Source organism: Labrus bergylta, chromosome 15 (assembly GCF_963930695.1).
Source record: "Labrus bergylta chromosome 15, fLabBer1.1, whole genome shotgun sequence".
Classification (NCBI taxonomy): Eukaryota; Metazoa; Chordata; class Actinopteri; order Labriformes; family Labridae; genus Labrus; species Labrus bergylta.
In genome coordinates this window covers 11,883,038-11,902,768 of record NC_089209.1, presented here as the reverse complement: position 1 = coordinate 11,902,768, position 19,731 = coordinate 11,883,038, and the positions used below count along the sequence as shown (strand labels likewise).

The following is a 19,731-nucleotide window of genomic DNA, read 5'->3' as shown; positions in this document are numbered from 1 at the left end:
AACCGTTACATCACGCCTATTGTCAATCATGTCGGCTAACCGCCTAACTATGGATAACACGTATCGTTGTTAAAATCAATATAGAGCCGCTTAAAAAAAAAATCAGTCCCTGTACATTGTGTGCCAGTGATGACAATAACTTATCAGACCTATTTCATTTTTTGTACCAGGCTGTAAACATGTTAATTTGTGCTGTAAAGGTGGAGTGGTCACTCGAGGAACTGCAGGATTTTGCACTTCCACCTTGGCTTCATTTTTCCAAGTTGCCGCTTGGTTATAATAAGAAAAACACAAAGCTTTATAAAACTTTGGAAGATGTCATACTTCTAAAATGAGTTAGCGAATAAAAATACAGAGCTGGAAATGAGCACCTTTGGTCCCCTTTAACGTGTTTATTTCCATGTCAAGGCATCCTAATTGAGGGCGGACAAGACATGACTTTTCATTACAAACAAGGAGCTTCTTGGTTTCTCCATGTTAAGTAATTAGGAATTCTCCCTCAAGTCTGTTTAAGTCTGTGCTGGCTCCTCACTGCAACACTATGCTCAAAATAACCTCTCTTACCTCTCTTACGTCATCCGCTTCTGAGGACCTGCTCGCTCACCCATCTTCTACTCCCTTCTCTCTCTCTCTCTCCACTCTCCGTCTTCTATTTTAACTCCATGATTCATCCTTTTATCTCTTCAAATACACGTAAGCTGCTCCTCTGCATTCTGAGAAATCTAAAGTGGAGAGGCACTATTTGTTGGACACTACATCTTGCACCTACTGAAACCAAACAGCTCTTTCAGGATACCAACATATCAGACAGACATGGGTTTGAAGTTTAACCAAAAGATGTGCTTTTGTGTGATGTGATTTACCTTTAATGTTAATATATTACACAAAACAGAAAACAACTGTCAGTCTCTAATGTCAGCTCAAGAGCCTTTTTCCTTTATTGGTGCAGGTTTTTTATTTAGAGCTGTAAGATGAATGCCTTTAAAAAAAGCCTCATAGTGCTCCTCCCTCATCGCTTTTTCATGGACCCGTTCACCTCTCTTAATTTCTAACCCTCCTCCCTCTCTGTTGCTCTCTTTTGCACATCCATTTTTCATCAGCTCTGGTCCTGATGCAGCACTAACAGCCTCACAGTGGTAGGTGTGTGCAGTCTTTAGTTGTGTGTGTGTGTGTGTGTGTGTGTGTGTGTGTGCGCGCGTGTGTGTGTGTGTGTGTTGTGTGTGTGCCATTGTGTGTGTGTGACTGTAGTGCTGGTGGGAGTCAGATCATTTGAAGGACAAACGGTGAATCATAGCTTTGGTGCAGCTGCTCTCTTGGTTAGCATGCTCTTGTAGGACAGTGTAGCCGCCCTAATCTCTACAGCTGGGACGTCTGAGATTTACTGTATTGACCAAACACACGACTCGTATATCACAATCCCCGTCCCATAACAGTAAAAACCCAGTGACCTGAAAAACAGAGCACTTTTGGAAAGCACTTCATATGGACTATAGGTTTAGGTGGAATTTCAAAGAGTTTTTCCATTTTATGTTGCTTTATTTATCTGCACTTTAGTTCGAGGTGTATTTCTATGTTCATATGTACCTACAGTATACTTAAAATCATAGCTTCAGTTTAGTATGATACAGTCATGAAATGCAGCATATGTAAATGCATCAAGACAGCAAACTAACATTAGTAATAGCACTGACGGGGGGGGGGGGGCATTACATTTCACAGCATTATGGCTTTTTAAACGTTTGATACATTGAGCATGATTATTTAAACACATAGCCTTTACATTATCCTATGGAAAAGATCATTTGGATAATTTGTGCAGGATTTTTTAAGATGCAAAGCTTTTTCTTTTCTTTTCTTCTTTTCTTGGAGTATTTATGTTTTGGTATTCCAACAATAAGATGAAGAAGAAAAGATAAACAGATAACATTGCGCTCCTTCTCTGAAAAACTCTATACTCTACATTTTGGGTTGGATAATCTCCCATTGAAAGAGGTCCTTCATGGTTATTTTAAGGCAATCTTAGGCACATACTGTATTACAGAAATGACTGGCCAAAGAATATGTCGGGATAGAGCTGATACCTGACAAAAAATTTCTAAAGATTTCCCTAAACATGTTTGTCGGAGAGTATGTGGAGTTGAAACAGAGTTCCCATCATGACTTTTTCTGTCCTATAAAGGAGCATTTGAAGTTATATGGCTTCAACCATATATGGGAGATTTGCTAATCTCTTTTAACTAGTTACTTCCTGAAACAACATAACAGTTATGTGACGAGTCATGACTGACTGTAAGAAGAAAAAATGCTTTCACCGTAAACCATGTACTGTACTGTTTACTGTACCCTGCATTTGGCCTGTGTAAGTGGTTTCTTATGATGTGGCCTCATCGTTATTAGAAGCATGTGCAGTGAATCAGGTGGTAAAGCTTTCCCCTTTCAGGCAAATAGAAGTGTTGTTTTAAATTGCAAACAAGTCTGTTTACTGCTTGTTTGACACAAAACTACCTCCAGCTACATGACCGTGTTTACCAGAGAGCCTCGCTGCATTGACTTAAACAGGTTTAAGATCATCTGCATTATTTACACAGACATAAAGACACCAAGTCTTTGTTCAGACTGCAGTCAAATCAGATCTCTTTTTCAAATAACATCTCTCAGACGGACTGTCTGCTATATTGGCTGCAAGTGACCAAATTACCGCCAATATAGCAGACAGTCCGTGTGCAGTGGTTGCTGTTTTGTGCACATATTTGGCGACTACCTGTATGCATTTCTGGGATGCAGCTTGCAGACAAACAGTGATCCTGTATTTCAAAATTAAAGAGTCAAGTTGTGCAGAAATCCTCCATAAACCTAATTTTGATTTTTAAAACTGCCTCTGATCGTTTTATAGCAATAATTTAGATTTTTATGTTTTCTGACAGGTTTTCCTGAATGAATAAGGATGCAATCCAAATGTGCCAAACATGTTTTGGTCCAGTCTGATCAAGGCAACATGACAACATGTGCCTGTCTCTAATTGAGCTATTCCCATTTTTAAATTAGATGATTGCATTAGCAGACTAGAAATTATATGTAGTTCCTGCTCTGGTAAGCAGACAATTGAAAGTAATAAGACAAGGAGTCCGGCACTAAAGGGTTTCTTTTAACCTGGCAATAAAACAGATTCCTGTTTAAGGCTGATTTATTTCACATCTTCTTTAACTGCGTTAAAATCAAAAGGCACAAAAAAGGCAAACCAAGTTAGTTGAAGCTTTTAGCAGCCAAAGAGCCAGATGTCTGACATCTGAAAAATCCAGCAGTGCTTATCCAAAGACAGCTGGTCTTGTATATTCTTAAATACATGTTTCTTTTGGTGACTTTCCACTTTTATTTGGCTGTATTTTGGAATTATTATCTTTGGAGTGTTTATGTCTTTATTGAGAGACAGGACAGTGGACAGTGTAAGAAATCAGGGAGAGAGAGAATGGAGAAGAACATGCGGAAAAGGAGCTTGGTTTGAACCCCGGCTGCAGTAATCATATTAGTTATCATATTTAAAGCAGTCAGAATGAAGCTGTGTAAAATTACAATTCTTTCTGCACATAAAAACAATAACGTCTTCATGTTGCAACATTTTGGGAAAGTATACAACAATAAATTAATATCATGGGTGATGACTCTGGAAACTGTTCTTCACATTGTTTGGATAGCCTAAAGTTGCCATGACTAATTTGACCCTCAGTGTTGTTTCTAAGGCAAAACTTAGATCAAGCCTTCAGACATTAGTAGAGCAATAGTTCAAGAGTAATTTGAGGCCTTAAGCCATAAAAAAAACACTCTGGTTTAAGTGTCTTACTAATTAAATCCACATTTGTCCTCTATGCGTTTCAGAAACCCCCTCTAACTAGTCATCTTCTTTTCTCACATATGACTCTGGAGCTTGGATGCTTATCAGAGCTCAGAGATATTTAGAGATTCATGACAGGAGGGTCAGCAAAGGGAGTGTATTTGTTATTACAACCCAGTTAGAGAGCCAGGCCCCTGGGGTCAAACGCTGGCCAGTGTGGCCTGATTGTAATCGTGTCCTGGGGGGTCTTTTCCTGCGCCCAAGCTGCTGTTGTTGTTTGGCTCAGTTTGCTGTTTGAGTGTAGCAGCCGCACAGATGAAGGGATCGGGGTGATGAAAAACAGACAAATTGTGGGAGGTATAGAGACTTCGGGTTCAAGGGTTAGTGATGCTCTGATGTAGGTAGAGGAGGACAACTGGGTTTAGGTGTTGTCCTAAAATGGCAAGCAACAGGTGTGTGACTCTGTCTGGCAGCTGTCTCTTACACAGGGACACACAGTTACATGAATCTTGTACTCATATATTCCTCTCCTGTTTTATGGTGAATCAAGTTTCCCTCCCTTCATATCAGGCTGATATCAGATACGTCATAAAGTCATGTAAACAGACTGATGTGGATCCAGGGCCTTAAAAGTATCAGGCAACATAAATATGATTCAATAAGGTACATTTGCGTACATTTATTCAGTATCCGACATTATAGCCTTTTCTTTGAGTAGACATTGAAGGGTTGGCAGAAGCTTCCCTCCAGCATGATAATGTCTGCTGGTGAATTATCTTAAAACGATGGATTCCCATGTCTTTCCTTTGGAGGTCCTCTCACTTTCCCTCCATAGTGGCATTATAAAGATAACTGTTACAGGTGAAATGGTTGAACAAGTGTGGGTTGGCTCAACATGATATTTTACATTTTCAGTTGTACATTACTTTTGGTTAAAATCAAAATACCAGCGACATGAATACAAAACTCTCAGCCCCTCCGTTTGCTAACAGACAAATGTTAGAATTTTAACAGGCTTATCTCAAAGTGTGAACATGGTAATCAGTAACAACTAACCTTAAGCATATAGCAAACTGGTGTTAGCATGTAGCTAGAATAATGGCGTCACAAAGCTTCTAGCTTGACTGTAGACGACTAGACTCTCTGACTGACCCGTCTACGTGAATACAACGACTCATGCGCATATTCCACAGCTCACTTGTCTTTTCAATTTTCTCTACTGTCAAAGTATTTTTCTTTATCAGGTGAACCTTCATCATAAACGGCTGAGATGAGTTCTCCTGTGCTAGATGGTAATCATTGTTAACTTTGAACATATTAACCGTCGGCATGTTGGCATTCTCCATGTAGGTAGCTTAAGCATTTTAGCATGCTCATTTTCTCATACAGAGAAAGCACAGCGGTCGCTAAGTAAACACAGCCAAGCGTGACTTTACTGTTGATTCTGTCAATTTTCAAGTCAATGGCTTAATTTCAGCAATATCTCAAGAGTCATTATTTGTGACTGAAGTCTGGCTCAAGTACAGTATCTGATGTTTTTAAAACAAAACAAAGAAACTGTTGTTGGAAAAAGTTTTCTTTTTTTACATACTTGACATGGAGTATCCAATCATTCACTAGTCAATTCAATTTTATAACTTATTGTAAGACAGTTTTTTAACTTTCAAACTAAATGTATAAATCCTGGCAGCGACACTTCTTGATAGAAACACACACATACACACCCTACAGAGTTCAGAGTTTGTAAACTTAAAACTTGAGTGTGAGAGTTTGCTCGTGAAGAGGCAACAGATTTATTTTAATGGATGCCTCTTTTTCCTGAGACATACACATTCACATACATTCAGACCTGCTCTGTATAAAGACAACTACACAACTAGTTAAAGGGGAACACAGAAAACAGATCAATCAGAAGATCATACACTTACGTTCCATCATGTTGAACATCTGTATTACATCTGTATATAACATGCACATGTTGAAAATGATAACTGTGTGTAGCCTGCACAAATTACCTAAGGATTCTTATTCTAAGGATTGAAGGTTATACTTACAATCTTTAAGATGATTATTTTGTAATCCAGGAGTATTTAGCAGACTTTTTTTTTTTTTTAAACTGCACAAACACACACATACGCACTCAAAACACACACACTCTTACAGAGGAGCAGGTACCCGGAGTCTGAGCACCTGAGCTGAGTTAAAGGATTGTGGAAACAGTGAGCGTGCTCTTCGGGGGTCTTGTCAGGCTTTGATCTTTGGTATGTTCTGAATGTGGGGGTCAAGGATAATAGATTGGGGGCTGGCAGGGGTGAGGGGACATGAAGGGAGAGGTAGGGGGGAGGCAGGGGGAGAGGGAGACAGATATGGTGGTCACATCACCCGTTAGACATAGGTGAAATATTTATCGCAAAAAAAAAAAAAAGTTTTCGCATTGTGTTTCAAACCACTGAGAATATTTTAGTGGTGGAATTTGATTGATCTGGGTTCTTCGGCTGATAATAGGAAGTTTAGACTACTCTTTCTGAGGTGCTATTCGCAACATGCGCCCCATAGCAGGAGATTGCCTCTGTCATACAGGAAGGAAAGACATGACGTAAATGCTGCAGTGTAATGTGAACAACATTTCCAAGATGGTGGACGAGGCATCAGAGAGAAGACTTAATGAAGACAGTTTTGCCTTGGATGTATTCACAGTATCAAAAAACGAGTGGAACATAATTGGCAGGCAGAAAGCGTTTCAAGTGACTTTGTTCGATATACGACGATTGAACATGATTTGCAGTTGTCACAGGATATAAGGGTCATAACCCTTGCCCACTCGCTCGCTGTGAATTCATCCTGGATATAAGACCAGCTGCGTTCACACATCCACCCACCCGACTTAATATGGAAGTATTACTAGAGGCCTGGATGGAAAAAAAGTCTGGATAAAGTCAGGGGGGAGAATTTGGCAACTGCGTTTGAGTTTTGTGCATGTGTGAAAAAGCTATTGCTGAGTCAAAAAACATCTTAAAAATTTTAAATGAGCCTCAAGTTAAAGGCAGGGTTGGTAATTTTCTAAAACTAAAATGATTTTGAAAGTAGCATTCCCTCAGTGCTCCGTCTGAACCCACCCCCTCCCCTCTGTGCCCCCCTTAAAAGCCACGCCCCTCACTTACATACACAAGCGCCATTGGTCTAGAAGCGGAGCTCAGCTCATGCTTTGAGTGTGGGCTCGTGCATGCATGGGGTAAAGGACGAGCAGGGAGACAGGGAGGCGTCTGATTGGTTCATAAAAATGGCACCTCGTGGCAGACATTGGTCAAAGTTTTTTCAGGCTTACAACTGCTACAGATGACAGATTTTCTTTGTTCCTTTTTCAGAGCACATGAGTTATTAATTCCTATCAGGACTTAAAGACAATTTCAAACAAAATCAAAAGTTTATCTGGAGAAAATGGCCAACCCTACCTAAGGGCTACTTCCCTGGGGCTAAACTACTTGCCCTCTCGCTCTGTCTCTCTCTCTCTCTCTCTCTCTCTCTTCATTCTTGCTCTCTGTTTCTCATCTCCTCTCTCTTTCTATCTGCACATCTCTAGTTTTACCTCCTCTCACACCTCCTCCCCTCAGCGTGTATCTGTCCTCGCTCTGTTCTCCCAGTCACCTCCACCACATAGCCGTCCTACTCCTTTCGTCTGCTCAGAGACTTTTTCCACACCTCAGAGGTCAGGGGTCTCCAGGCTAACTGTCACGGACAAACTACGACCCCACAGAGAGTCTTTAAGCCTGTTATCTCCTACTGCGACTCTGCTTGTGTGTGTGTGTGTGTGTGTGTGTGTGTGTGTGTGTGTGTGTGTGTGTGTGTGTGTGTGTGTATATGTGTTCATTTGGGGTTGAGGTTGCTGGTGTTCATAAACCACATCTCATTTGCTGAAACGTACTGTACTTATCTTAACTCCTCAAGAAGAAAAAGTTGGGCTAAATTTGAAGAGAGTTTAAATTTGAATTTCACTTTCTCATTCTATCACAATTTTTTGTACACAAATTCCTTAATCAATTTCCCACACTTAGGATGCTTTGAACTATTCCTGCAGCCATTTTGATAACAAAATAAAGCCAAGGCTCCTCTGTTTAACTGGAGTGGATTTGATTTGAATTAAGGTCACCAAATTGTTGATTCAGCCCCTTGCGCACCCCCCCCCCCCCCATTGCAGGACTAGAGACCTGGGTTTGAGATGTAATTTACCAGCTGCGTCACCCTCTTCTATTCCATTAGCCCCCTCCTCCTGCGCTTTGTGTTTGGTTAAAGGGATATAAATCTCCTCTGCCGGCTTTTGTGGAGAGATTTAGGAGACAGAGGGCTGTCTCTCGCTCTCAGAGCCACTGAGTGTAAAAGTGCCAAGAAGTAAACGAAAAAGGCAGATAAGAGGAAATCAGACTCAACGTTGAATGCAGGATAAAAGTGAAAGCAGAAAGATTGCTAAAGTATAAGAGAACAGATCATAGAGATCATAGTGAGAGCAAACTAATCTCCCGTCCAGAGCTGATCCTGAAGACGTTTGTTCATGTACAATCAGACAGGAAGGATTTAACGTATCTCATGTCTTTTGATTGCACAAAGTAGACTCACTATTTAGACTGTGATGTACAGTATGTTTTTGTCATGAAAGGAGCCCCAAAGACAGCATTGACCTCCCATAGTGGCAGTTATCACTTTGTTTAGGTTTGTTCAGTTTAAAACCTGTCTCTAAAGTTTCTGGTAAAGAGATATTGGGGCTGAGCTTGTCATGTTAAGGTGTTAAACATTCAGCTCCGTGTTATAGAAACAGACGCGTTTTAATGTGTCGGCTATTTACTGATACTTGGTCCTTGCTGTGTTTTTATATTTCAGTAACACAGCTTAAAGTGCTACTAAACCAATTCCATGAATACGCGAGAAAACACTCAAGGTTTATAGTTTGATCCTCCTGCACAAGACGAAAGGTAGATCTCTCCATTACATATAGTTCTGTTGAATTTGGGAGCCAAAAAGCTATGAAGCATTATGTTTTGTTAAAGAGCCCATATTATGACCTTTTTGGGGTTCGTATATTTAATCTATGTATCTACTTTTGTACGTTCACAATAGCTAAAGTCCGAAAAAAGTGTCTGTTTTCATGTACTGCTCCTCCTTGCTCCCTCTACGCTCTGAGTCCGTCAGCTGCACTCTGTTGAGCCCACACTGTTAGACCTCACGTGGGCCAAGTCTGCTCTGATTGGTCTGCCGATCCGCTCTGTCGTTATTGGTCAGTTGCTCAGCACGCGTCTCGGAAATTTCAACATAAGCTGCTGGGCTTGCCACAACGAGCCAATGGGCTTAGATCAGTGATCTCACACTGACAATGACGCTGCACTGACAAATTTTTATCGAGGGGGGCTAGAACCGAGTGTTACATGCTGCTAATGCTACAGCTAACAGGAGGACGTAGGAGAAGCCGCGTTTCCGTGGACTTTGAATTTTTGCACATAGATGTGTCTAAACATGCACAGGACACTTGGAAAACACACTAAAGAGCATATAAAACCAGAAAAATCATAACATGGGACCTTTAAGATAAAATTAGTATAACAAATATACATTTTCACTGAGCTGTCTGCGGATCTGGTGTTTTTCTGATATACATTTTCCTCCAGCCTCATCGTTATTACTCTCTTCCATTGATCCTAAAGTATCTGTCCTGTCTAGTAGCGTTAGCAGAGAGCAGTATTTTTAACAGCCAGAAGAAGGCGTGGTATTTTGACGGGGGTCAGAGGGGGCTTGCGAGGTATCTTTGGGACAGTGGTGGTGAAAGGGTGACCATATGGAGGAGGTGGGCTGAAATAAGAGTTCAGAGTCAGGTGTTGGAAGGGATCTGAAGAATTTAGGAGAAGAGGGCATGGAATGTTGGGAATGCTAGTCATGAGGTGGACAAGGGGACGGCGGGTCGCTGCAGGTCTGGAGGTCAGCTGATGGCTCGGACACCAAAAACTGATCAGAAGTCCTGATGGCTTTAAACGAACATGACGGGACCCTCATGGGTGTGGCCGTAATGGCTCCTAGTGTGCAATGTTTTGATCCGTAGAATATGTCACAATTTAAGGGATAGTCTTTTTTTGACAAATCACATCTCTAATGTTGTACATTTTTGTGAAACAGCCTTAAGAGTTCAATCAAACCAGTTCTTCAATCCCTTTTAGTCTTCCTATAATTTGACAGTATAACGCAAGCTATGCAATAAGAGTTTGCATTACATGATCAGCTCATTCTCAAATTCCTTGGAAATGGCCTTCAGTACTTTACATTTTGGAGGGGGGATGAGCTTATGTGGTGTTTATGTTGGTATGCACTTAGTTCCTTGGTAGATCAAGCTGTTCAATAATAGCATCATCATCACTTAAAGAACCATATCGAGCATTATCCACCGACCATCTTATCAATTTCTGTTTCCTGAGTTGGTACACTTAAAAAGCAACAAAGATGGGCATCGGGTTGTATAATGGTTTCTTGTTTTAAGACATGTGATTTCAACTACATCCAATTATGACCACAATTTTATCTAAGCCACCTAGTTTCAAGTGTTTTGGCAGATCAGTGGCCTATTGCACACAAATTCAAATGTATGTGTAAAAGAAAATGACTAAATAAAGGTATTTGGACTAAAATATAGCTGCCTAAATATAAAAACTAAAGGGTAAAAGCTAGTGTGTGTTTGGTCATCCAATTTGAGGACATTTAGGCTTTTACTTTATTTCAACATAATTGATTGTTTTGAAAACTAAGCAGACATTTTAAAGATAAAGACAATTAGTCAGTTCTGTCAAATTAGTGGTAGACCTGCATTAACAGGTCAAAAAGTTTAAATCTGTAGCGTTTAAGAACCAAAAATATTTCTGGGATTTTTTAAATTAATACAATTAAACTTCAACTTAGCATCAAAAAGGCATTTTGTTTCCTCTTTATCAGTGGGCACCTCCCACTGTTGTGGTGCTGGATTCAGACTTTAGAACAGTCCTCCTCACTCCGATCACTGCTCCTCCCTCCCTCCCTCTAGCCAGCTCTCTCTTTCTTTTTCTCATCCTTTAGTTTTTCCCTCCAACCTGTCGTGGGCAGAGTGTCTCCTCTGTGGTGTCACTTTTCAGGGCTTTCCTGGAGGAGTTTGGTGCTGGAGCCTGAGTCGTCCATTAGTTAGATTAGCAGCTCTGTGGGGAGGCTCTGGTTCCCTCTCTCCTGGCCGGGACAGACAAAGCTCTGACCTGGCTGCTATTGTACAGCTGTCAGGTAGACCAGGTAGTTTCTGATAAGGTGCTGGGAGTCTAGCTGTGTGTTGCTGACTTGTGTAACACACTTCTAAGTCTGTGATGGAAAAAAATACTCATTTCATTGTAGGATTTCTGTCTACCTCAAGGTTTAACCTTCTAACAAAACCAGCTGACTGATCCAGGAAAGAATGATTTTAATGATGTGTTGTGAATGTGACCTGATGTGAATTTACCATTTTTGGTCTTTGTCTTGATGTATTTGTCTTTGAACAATAGATTTTATTATCTGATAATAAAAACTATTTAAGGATGAGTAAGTAGTGGCAGCAATCACACCATATAAGGAACCAACAGCAGTCTGGCTGGATGAAATACCGATGATAAAACATGATGGTCGGTTGAGATAAAGGCAAATGGTTGTTGCATTATTTTTAAAAAAACTTTGAAGAGTGTACAGCTTGTGATACGTTGGACATTTTAAAAATGTTTTGCTTTTTACACAAGACTTTGAAGAGAAAACAGATCAGCACTAATCTTGGGCTACTGTAGCTTCACATAAGCCTGGAAACAGGCAAACCGACTAAGCAGAGTGCAACATTCAAAGAATACTTCTTTCAAAATCTTGAAAGCTCTCTAAAAATGTAAGCTGCAACTATCGGTGTAATTTAAATGAAGCCAGTTCAGAAGTGCACAAATCTGCAGTTCCTTGAGTGTCCACTTGAGGCTGGTTCCTGAACCCTAGGAATCCCCTTCATATTAAAATTCCCAGCAGAAATAAACATGTTTACAGCCTAGTAAAATACATTTTTTGTTTTTTTTTGTAGAAAAACTTTAGCTTATTACAACGTTGGTACACACTGTGCTTGTGGAGGGGGATTTTGTTTTATAACTAATCTGTTTTTATTAAAGGCTTAAGAGCAGTACACACATAATTAGGGGCGTGGCTCTTTTGACAAACAGGAAGTCGGAGGTGGTTGCCAGCAGGTTTAAGACCACCCTTTTGTCTGTTTATAGAGTGCAAGTTAGTTTGAGGGTGCGTTAACACTGGCCATCCATACCGTGCCCAAGCACGCTTCAACCCTAAAGTCCAGTTCATTTGACCAGTGTGACCGCTCCGTATCGTGCTCAGGCACAGTACACTTCCTTGGCTTTGGCACACTTCGGAGAGGTGTGCTTCAGCACGGTACACTTCATGCACGAGCACAAGCACACAGGTACACAACGCTGACAGCCTTCGTTATGGAGAAATCCAGAGTTTCATGGCTGTATCTGACTAAAATGACACAATATGAGCCACAAAGTAGCTGTCATGTTCTCTGTGTTGTTCTCCGATGTGCGGCCGCGGACTGAGCCGCGTGTCTGTTTATTTATTTTAAAAATGGCTTAAAATAAGCCACAAAGTCAGTGAAGTAGCTGTAATGTTCTCTGTGTTGTTCTTCAATGTGCAGACGTGGACTCGACTACGCGTCCCTTTTTTTTCCTCTCTCTCTCTCGTCCGCCTGTTTGTCAACTGAGCACTCTTCATAATAACATAAAGCATGCAAGCGTTGTATTACAACGTTATGTACAAGAGATAATCGGGCTTAGGCACGGTTAGTCCTGACCAGTGTGACCGCGGGCCGTGCCGGTCAGCGTGGGAATGGCACAGCGGGGGGGGGCCAATCATGCTTGAGTACGGCACGGATGGCCAGTGTGACCGCGCCCTAAGGCAGCATTTCCAAAATGGCGACCGCCATCTTTCTGCTAAAAAATTCCTCTTCAGCTGTGTACATTTTGGCTGCTATTTCAGATTTAGTCTTAGTCTTTAGATGAGTAGTGAGTTTGTAGTCATTTTTACTCGTTATATTTTTAATCTAGTTTAAGTCGACGACAACTCCAAACATTTTAGTCCATTTTAGTTTTTAAATAGTCATACATTGTAATTGTTACTTTCAGTCAAAACGTTTTCTCGCTACAGTAAGCTAAACTCACATCCTGCTGCTAATGACTTATTGGTTTATGCACTTTAAGGTGAAGAAAGACAGATTAGTGAGTGAGGCTTACTGTTCCTGATAAGCAAGGCTAATTGCCCACTGAGTTGCACAAGCTCAATAGAATAAGTTATCTTGAAGATACTAGAGATGTATCAGTCTTTCAATCAATTTGTTGTGGTGAATACTAGTGTCTCTCATAATGTCAAACTATTCATTCAAAAGTAAATTGAGTCTTTATTTTCTTAATGAAAAATAATATTTTTTAATTCTTCTTGTCTTGACTCAAAGTGTTTTTGTCTTTTTCAGCCTTTGCAGAAAAATGGACAGATCTCCAGCATGAGCAGCCTGAACGGACACTCAGAGGACAACACACTGGCAGAAGGTGTGTGTACATAAGTGTGTGTGTGTGTGTGTGTGAGAGAGAGGTTGTCTCCCCCATCAATACTGTTTATTTACAGTGTGTGACTTTAGGGGATGTTCCTGTGGTCTGTGGGGTTACTGGCAGCAGTTATATTTGTGTGTGTTTGTGTCTGGGATTTTGTACTGTTTCTTCAGCAGTGGCAAAACGTAAGCTTGTTTGTGTGAGGTCAGATTTCAGTGTGTGTGTGTGTGTGTGTGTGTGTGTGTGTGTGTGTGTGTGCGTGTGTGTGCGTGCGCATATTTGTGTTTGCAGATGTCTTCATGCCTCTGCAAAATCTTCTTGATCCCTAACTAATCCTTTTGTCAGCACATAGGGGACACCTACATTCGCTTTTTTTTCGCATAGAAACCACATACACACTCACACACAAACGCACACACCCACAGTACCTCACTATGCATTAAAACGACAGATGTTTGCAAAAATATTCTTTCACAGACAAACACACATTTATGCTAATGTAAATCATCTCGCATCTTTAGGCCATAAAGATTTAAGAAGATTTTGAGGTCAGATTACACACTTGTATGTGAGCACTTTTTAAAAAAAAGTCCAATAAATGTGTCAAAACATTCAAGAAATACAGAATTTTCTTATTAACAGTTTTTAGTTTCTGACCTGCTGATGTCTTTGCAAAGAGCGCTAGAAATTACTAGAAGCCAAAAAAAAAAACAGAACTTACTTTACTAACTGATTAATACATTGTTAGCGGGTTAAATATCTAAAGAAGACTGCCTGTGGCCACATGGAAAAGAAAACAATGAACTTTGAATGAAATTACATTTTTTAAGGTGAGATAATCATTAACCAGTAATAGACTGGTCTAAAATTGATTTTTGCCACTTAATTTACTATGTGCTCCAACCTGCTTTGTCCAACCTCTATCCAAAGTGTGTTTATTTATTGTCTTTGCTATTTCTATCGTGTCCCCCTCAATCTGGGAGGGCCGCAGGGGCCTGTATGCCCTCCCTAAATATTTAGTAGGCCATGACCCGGGCCCCCGAACAAAGCAACCTGCACACATCATAATATGTTATGGCCCAGGAGAACGGGTAACCCTATACTACATAAAACAGAGAGATATGTCACATACCACTCTGTCAAATAACCTATTTAATAAGCTATTTAATGAAGCGATTCTGTCCGTTTATAGAGAAACCTAATACCCTCTTCAGAGCACAGATACAGAGATTATGATATGATGTGGCCGAGCAGTGCAGAGTAATTTGGATGTTACAATTGTTGCTTCTGTGGACATGTACTGTAAGTTAATTAGTAACATGGAACAATATAGAACCGAAAAGACTGGAACAACATATCGAGCATGTCAGGAATGCCTAGATCTTGTGCACCGATGCATACGCAAAAAGACGCTGCAGACCATTTGTTATTATGTACATGAAACTAAGTTCTATTGTGTTCAAATTAGATGTAATCAAAACAATCAAAGGCAATAGAGGCAGAGGTTACGTGCAGGTTTTTCTGTCTGTCCATCACCACGTGATAAGCCTGATTTGTTGCTAAACATGTTAAAAGGATGCTCTCTTTGAAATTAGATTTTGTGTTGCTTTTACATGAAGAACTCAGCAAGCAGCCTGCTGTGCTCTTGTGACTCCTCTGTTCCTTATACTTACTCAGTGTGAAAAGGGTTATATTAATATTTCAAATGTAAAATAAATCTGAAAACAAAAACAAAAAGGCAAATTTATTTGTAAAGTACATTTCAGCAACAAGGCAATTCAAAGTGCTTCAAAAGAACAACAAAAGAAAGAAAAGAAACAACCAAATATTAAAAGAACACTAGGGCTTTCACACTTGCAGAAAACAACTGAAAAACTCATATATAAAACTCAGGATATTTCCAGGAGGAGCTGTATGTGTGAAGACAAATAGCCACATTTTTCGCTCAGACTTTACTTCAGTTTCTCCTTCCACAACCCTAGATTTTTTTTTCGCAGCAAGTCTGAGTGAGCTGATGTGAGAGCGCAGCAGGATTTTTCTCCGGAGAAATCGCCTTGAGCCTATAGGAAGGGGAGTGACGTTTAAATACTGTGACTGCTGCGTGCAGCATAGAGTGTATACACGCGACCGCTACGATCTCCGTGCACGTAATCAAACAGCTTCATTACATTTTCTGTTCGTTATTAAGTTGTTCTCCTCTCTTTTGTTGTTTTTGTGATTCCGTTGAACTACATAAAGGTAAATATTCCCATTATAGCATCACAAAGTGGACTCTGTTGCTTCGTCCGCTACTTCCGCGTTCTTTTTTTACGTCACGTCTTACCTCGGGAGACCCCCGCACCCCCTCTTGCACATGTGATCGGCCAGGTGAGGAGAATCTATGGAGCAGTACTCCTGAAATGATCTAGATATTTTCAGGACTGAATATGTGAAAACGGCTTAACACTGTCAAAAAAAAAAAGCAGCTCTGGTCAATAAGAGGAGCCATTTATGTGATGTTCTTTGTATTCCATTGTTCACGCTTCCTAACTAAATAAAAAGCTTCTGTGATTATAAAAAGCTGCAGCATTTGATCCAAGCTGAGAAGTTAATCTGGAAAGTTTGAACAGACTTTCAAATGACGCAAGCAGCTGACCAATATCACCCTCAGAGAACCTGAGAGGACTCAAAGTGAATCTACAGAAAAACTCCGAAGTTGTGAAATAACTTCAAGGCTATACAGTCTAAAGCCATGCAGGGGAGTGAAAGGAAGGGAGATAGACAATGAGGGGGAAAAAAAGAGAGCGATAGATAGTGGAGTGGAAGGTATGGAGGGGTTTCACATCCCAGCGCTTCTCTACCTCTTGTGTAGCCTGATAACGACAGCAGTGCATTGTGGGAGACAGGAAGAGGAGCGGAATCTCTCTGATAACAGACGAAAAACAACAGAAGGCAGGCTGCAGATCAAAAGACTGACTCATGAGCAAACAGACACGTGTGCACGGCTAACACACACAAACACACAACCATAATCTCTCTCTATCAGGTATAGCAGAGTGTTTACAGTTTGAGGAGCAGCTACGCCTCAAATACATTAAACACTATAGCCAGAAAAACATGTTGTTTAAGGTAACTCACTACCAATCCTAAAACAGAAATACATTTTTAAATTTTTTATAACTTGACACAAATTAAAAGATATTGGATAAAAGTGATCATACCAGGCTCTGTTTGAAGACTTGTATGGTCACTGTTAGTGTCAGCGGCTCAAAGTATAGTTTGACTGTAAGAAAGCAAAGAGCGAGTGTATACATTACAGAAAAAATATTCAACTCCGTCATGGAATTTTTAATTGGATTTTCAGAAGTATTTGTTTAAATCAGCATCAAACTATGAGGATGGTGAGGAGTTACATTTTCCATTCGGTCCGTCAGAACTTGACAGCTTTGTGAACACAAACAATGAGTCTGCTGGTTCACACGAGGTGACCCTGGCTTGGAAACGGGACATGACAGTTGTATTTTGTCTTTTAAAAACATCTGATTATGATGGATGGACACAAAAATAGGGTACATAAGGAGAAGGCAGTGCTTAAAATGCTGACTAAAAAGCTTAAAGTTGTTTCTCCTTTCTTATTATTTGATATGGTGTTGGTCGTAAAAAGGGGAAACAGGCCCTCAATTTCGACTTAAACATGGGTAACAAACTGGCTGAAATCATGTTAAATTGCATTTTTTAAATACATCAATTTGCTCAAAAATGTAAAGCGAGAGCTAGGAAGAGATGAACTAGATAAGGATAAAGAAAGAGAAAACTAGTGTGCGCACATACAGGTGCAGGACAAGAAATGCACTAACTACAGAAAAGAGGGGAAAAGGTCTGCACGCAGTTCAGCTCCCAGTGGGGCATATTATTTAAACAGGGCAGCGTTTTGATCTACGAGATCTTCCTCAGGTGTAGCTCTTTCCTCTAAATGGTATTGTTAACTATAGGGATTCATTAAATGCTTCGATATGTTTGCTTATTGGATGTCAGTAATGACCTGACCTTGAAAAATGTAATTAATACGGTTACAAATATGTTAACACTATTTAAAACTGAAAAAGTAAGGATACTACATTGTTCTTTATGTAACAGCAATATATGTTCTAACCTGGCTAGCCTTTGTACGGCTCTTCTTATTAGTGACCTTTAGCTCACAAGAGTAGTTAAGTTCTCAGTGTGGACGTGCATAGAAGCCTGCATGTTACAATTCACTTGCATGTGTGTTTGGGTTGCTCGTTTCAGGGGTGTGGGTACACAGGGGTGCAGCGAGAGCCCAAAGACTGACATCATAGCTGATGTAATTCACTGGCTGCGATGCTGATGGTCCCTCCCAGATGGCTCACAGGCTCAGAAGAAGTTTTCTGGAAGACTTTAGAGAGGAAGAATGCTGACTGTGTGAGTGTGTTCATGTGTTCACATCAGTTTGTGTTTATGTGTAGGACAGCTGGACATTGTTCTGGTCAAATGCTGCTAGCCGGTTATTCCCTCTTATACAAGGGGCCAGTGGGTGGGGATCACATTATTAAATCAAGTCATTGAATTAATTCATTGAGTATGTTTACGAGTCATTGTCAGATACTGTTAGTTGTCTGTTCCAAAGGCTGAGGAAAGAGTGTTGACCTTTGAGACTTTCAGTCTCATAATGCTTTCATTGATTAGGTTATCAATAACATCTGTGCCAGTGTTGAATCATGTTTAACTGTAACATGAGAAACTGGACCCCCCTTTTTCAGCTTAGGATAGAAGCCAATGTTATGGGACTTATGATGGAAAACTAGCATTATTTTGACATATAATTTATACTGCCATTCAGGGAAAAAGAAATAATATAGTATATATTTACCAAAAAAGAAAGAAAGTAGCAGATTTCCAACACAGGTTTGTGCGACTGTGACAGTCCAAGTATGTTAGAAAGTGAGACATTACTGTATTCCAGGTTTTTCATGAGTTGTAAGAGATGATTCCCTACCACGGTCACTCACGCTACAATTTTATTTCTTTTCGGTCACAGGTGTTAAGTTTTACGAGGTGAGCCTAATGCGGCCTTTTTTTTCTTTTTTTTTTTACTGTACGTGCATGTGTGTTTATGTGTGTGTGGTCATGATTTCATTCCAGGATGGACTTACTTAGGCTTGGCTCGGGGGACTTTCATTGTCATGTTGCCAAAACGTTCATCATGCTTGAGGAAGGGACCTCTCCCTTCACTTAAGCTCCGTCTGATCTCTGCCAATGAAGCATTACGTCGTACGGTCTTCATAACACAAAACAGATGCCTGGATTTTCACCCGTGTTCCAGCTGACAATACTCATTACAAGCAACTTTTCCTGATAGGATGTACTATTACTGCTATTGTCCTGTTTGGCCTGTTTGTACTGCATTACAAATATGCTGATCCATCTACTTCCCTGCAGATGTAAGAAGGATTTCTCCTGCTCGGACAAAGGAAGTGATCCCAGAGGAAAGTGTTAGCAGGGCAGAGTTTTGAGATTAGAGTGCTTAAAAGGGCCCTCAGCCCCTCAAGATCCATCAGTGTCCAATCTGTAGTCCAATTATATTCATCTGCATGTTTTATTTAGTTGTTTGTTATAGAGTGGGTGCTTTGAGGACTCGCATCAGGATAGACTTTTAGGAAGCGGCCTTTTATCATGCCTGTCTCAGCTTCAAGGCTTATTAGACAGGATGCATTCATTCCTCCTGCTCAAATACAACGTGCAATGTTTTGCTGGTAACAGAAGCAGCCTAAACAAAGTTTAGATGTTTCACTGAAGCTCTAGTACGCTGTGACGTTTTCTAAATGAAATCTCTTTCTTCACTGCAGCCACCAATTTGTCCCATAAAACTTTTGAAACACACCACAAAGACATCACAGTCACTAGCCCTCAACAAATCCCCTCCACAGCTTGAGAATTCACTCATTTTTTTAATGTCATGTTTTTACCTTTTATTCCCTACTGTCTCGTGTTAACTTTTAAAAAAACAAAAACAGTGTAAAAAGCATGATCATTGTCGTGACACCGAACACAAGTGCGCTGCTTGGTTCTGGAGTAACAAACCAAGCTAACATGCAGATATGTTTAGCGTGTTAGCGTGTTCAAATGAACTATGAAGTAAGTAAGAATGTGACTTTAAGGTGATAGTGACGCTGGATAAAAGTGCAGCGATACTCAAACTTATTAAGAAACAACTCATGCTGAAGGGGACAGGAATTTGTGTAACAACCTGTCCATTACATTGCAAACCACAAATGATATAAAATTGAAAAT

At 40.3% G+C, this 19,731-nt stretch overlaps 1 protein-coding gene across 1 annotated transcript in view; it reads left to right on the top strand.

Moving 5' to 3' along the window:
• akap12b (A kinase (PRKA) anchor protein 12b) overlaps window positions 1-19,731 on the top strand; it is a 45,764-nt gene that overhangs the window by 8,546 nt on the left and 17,487 nt on the right. The window contains exon 2 of the mRNA XM_020632835.2: window positions 13,368-13,443. Coding sequence (XP_020488491.2) covers window positions 13,368-13,443 — 76 coding nt within the window. The remainder of the gene's footprint in view (window positions 1-13,367; window positions 13,444-19,731) is intronic.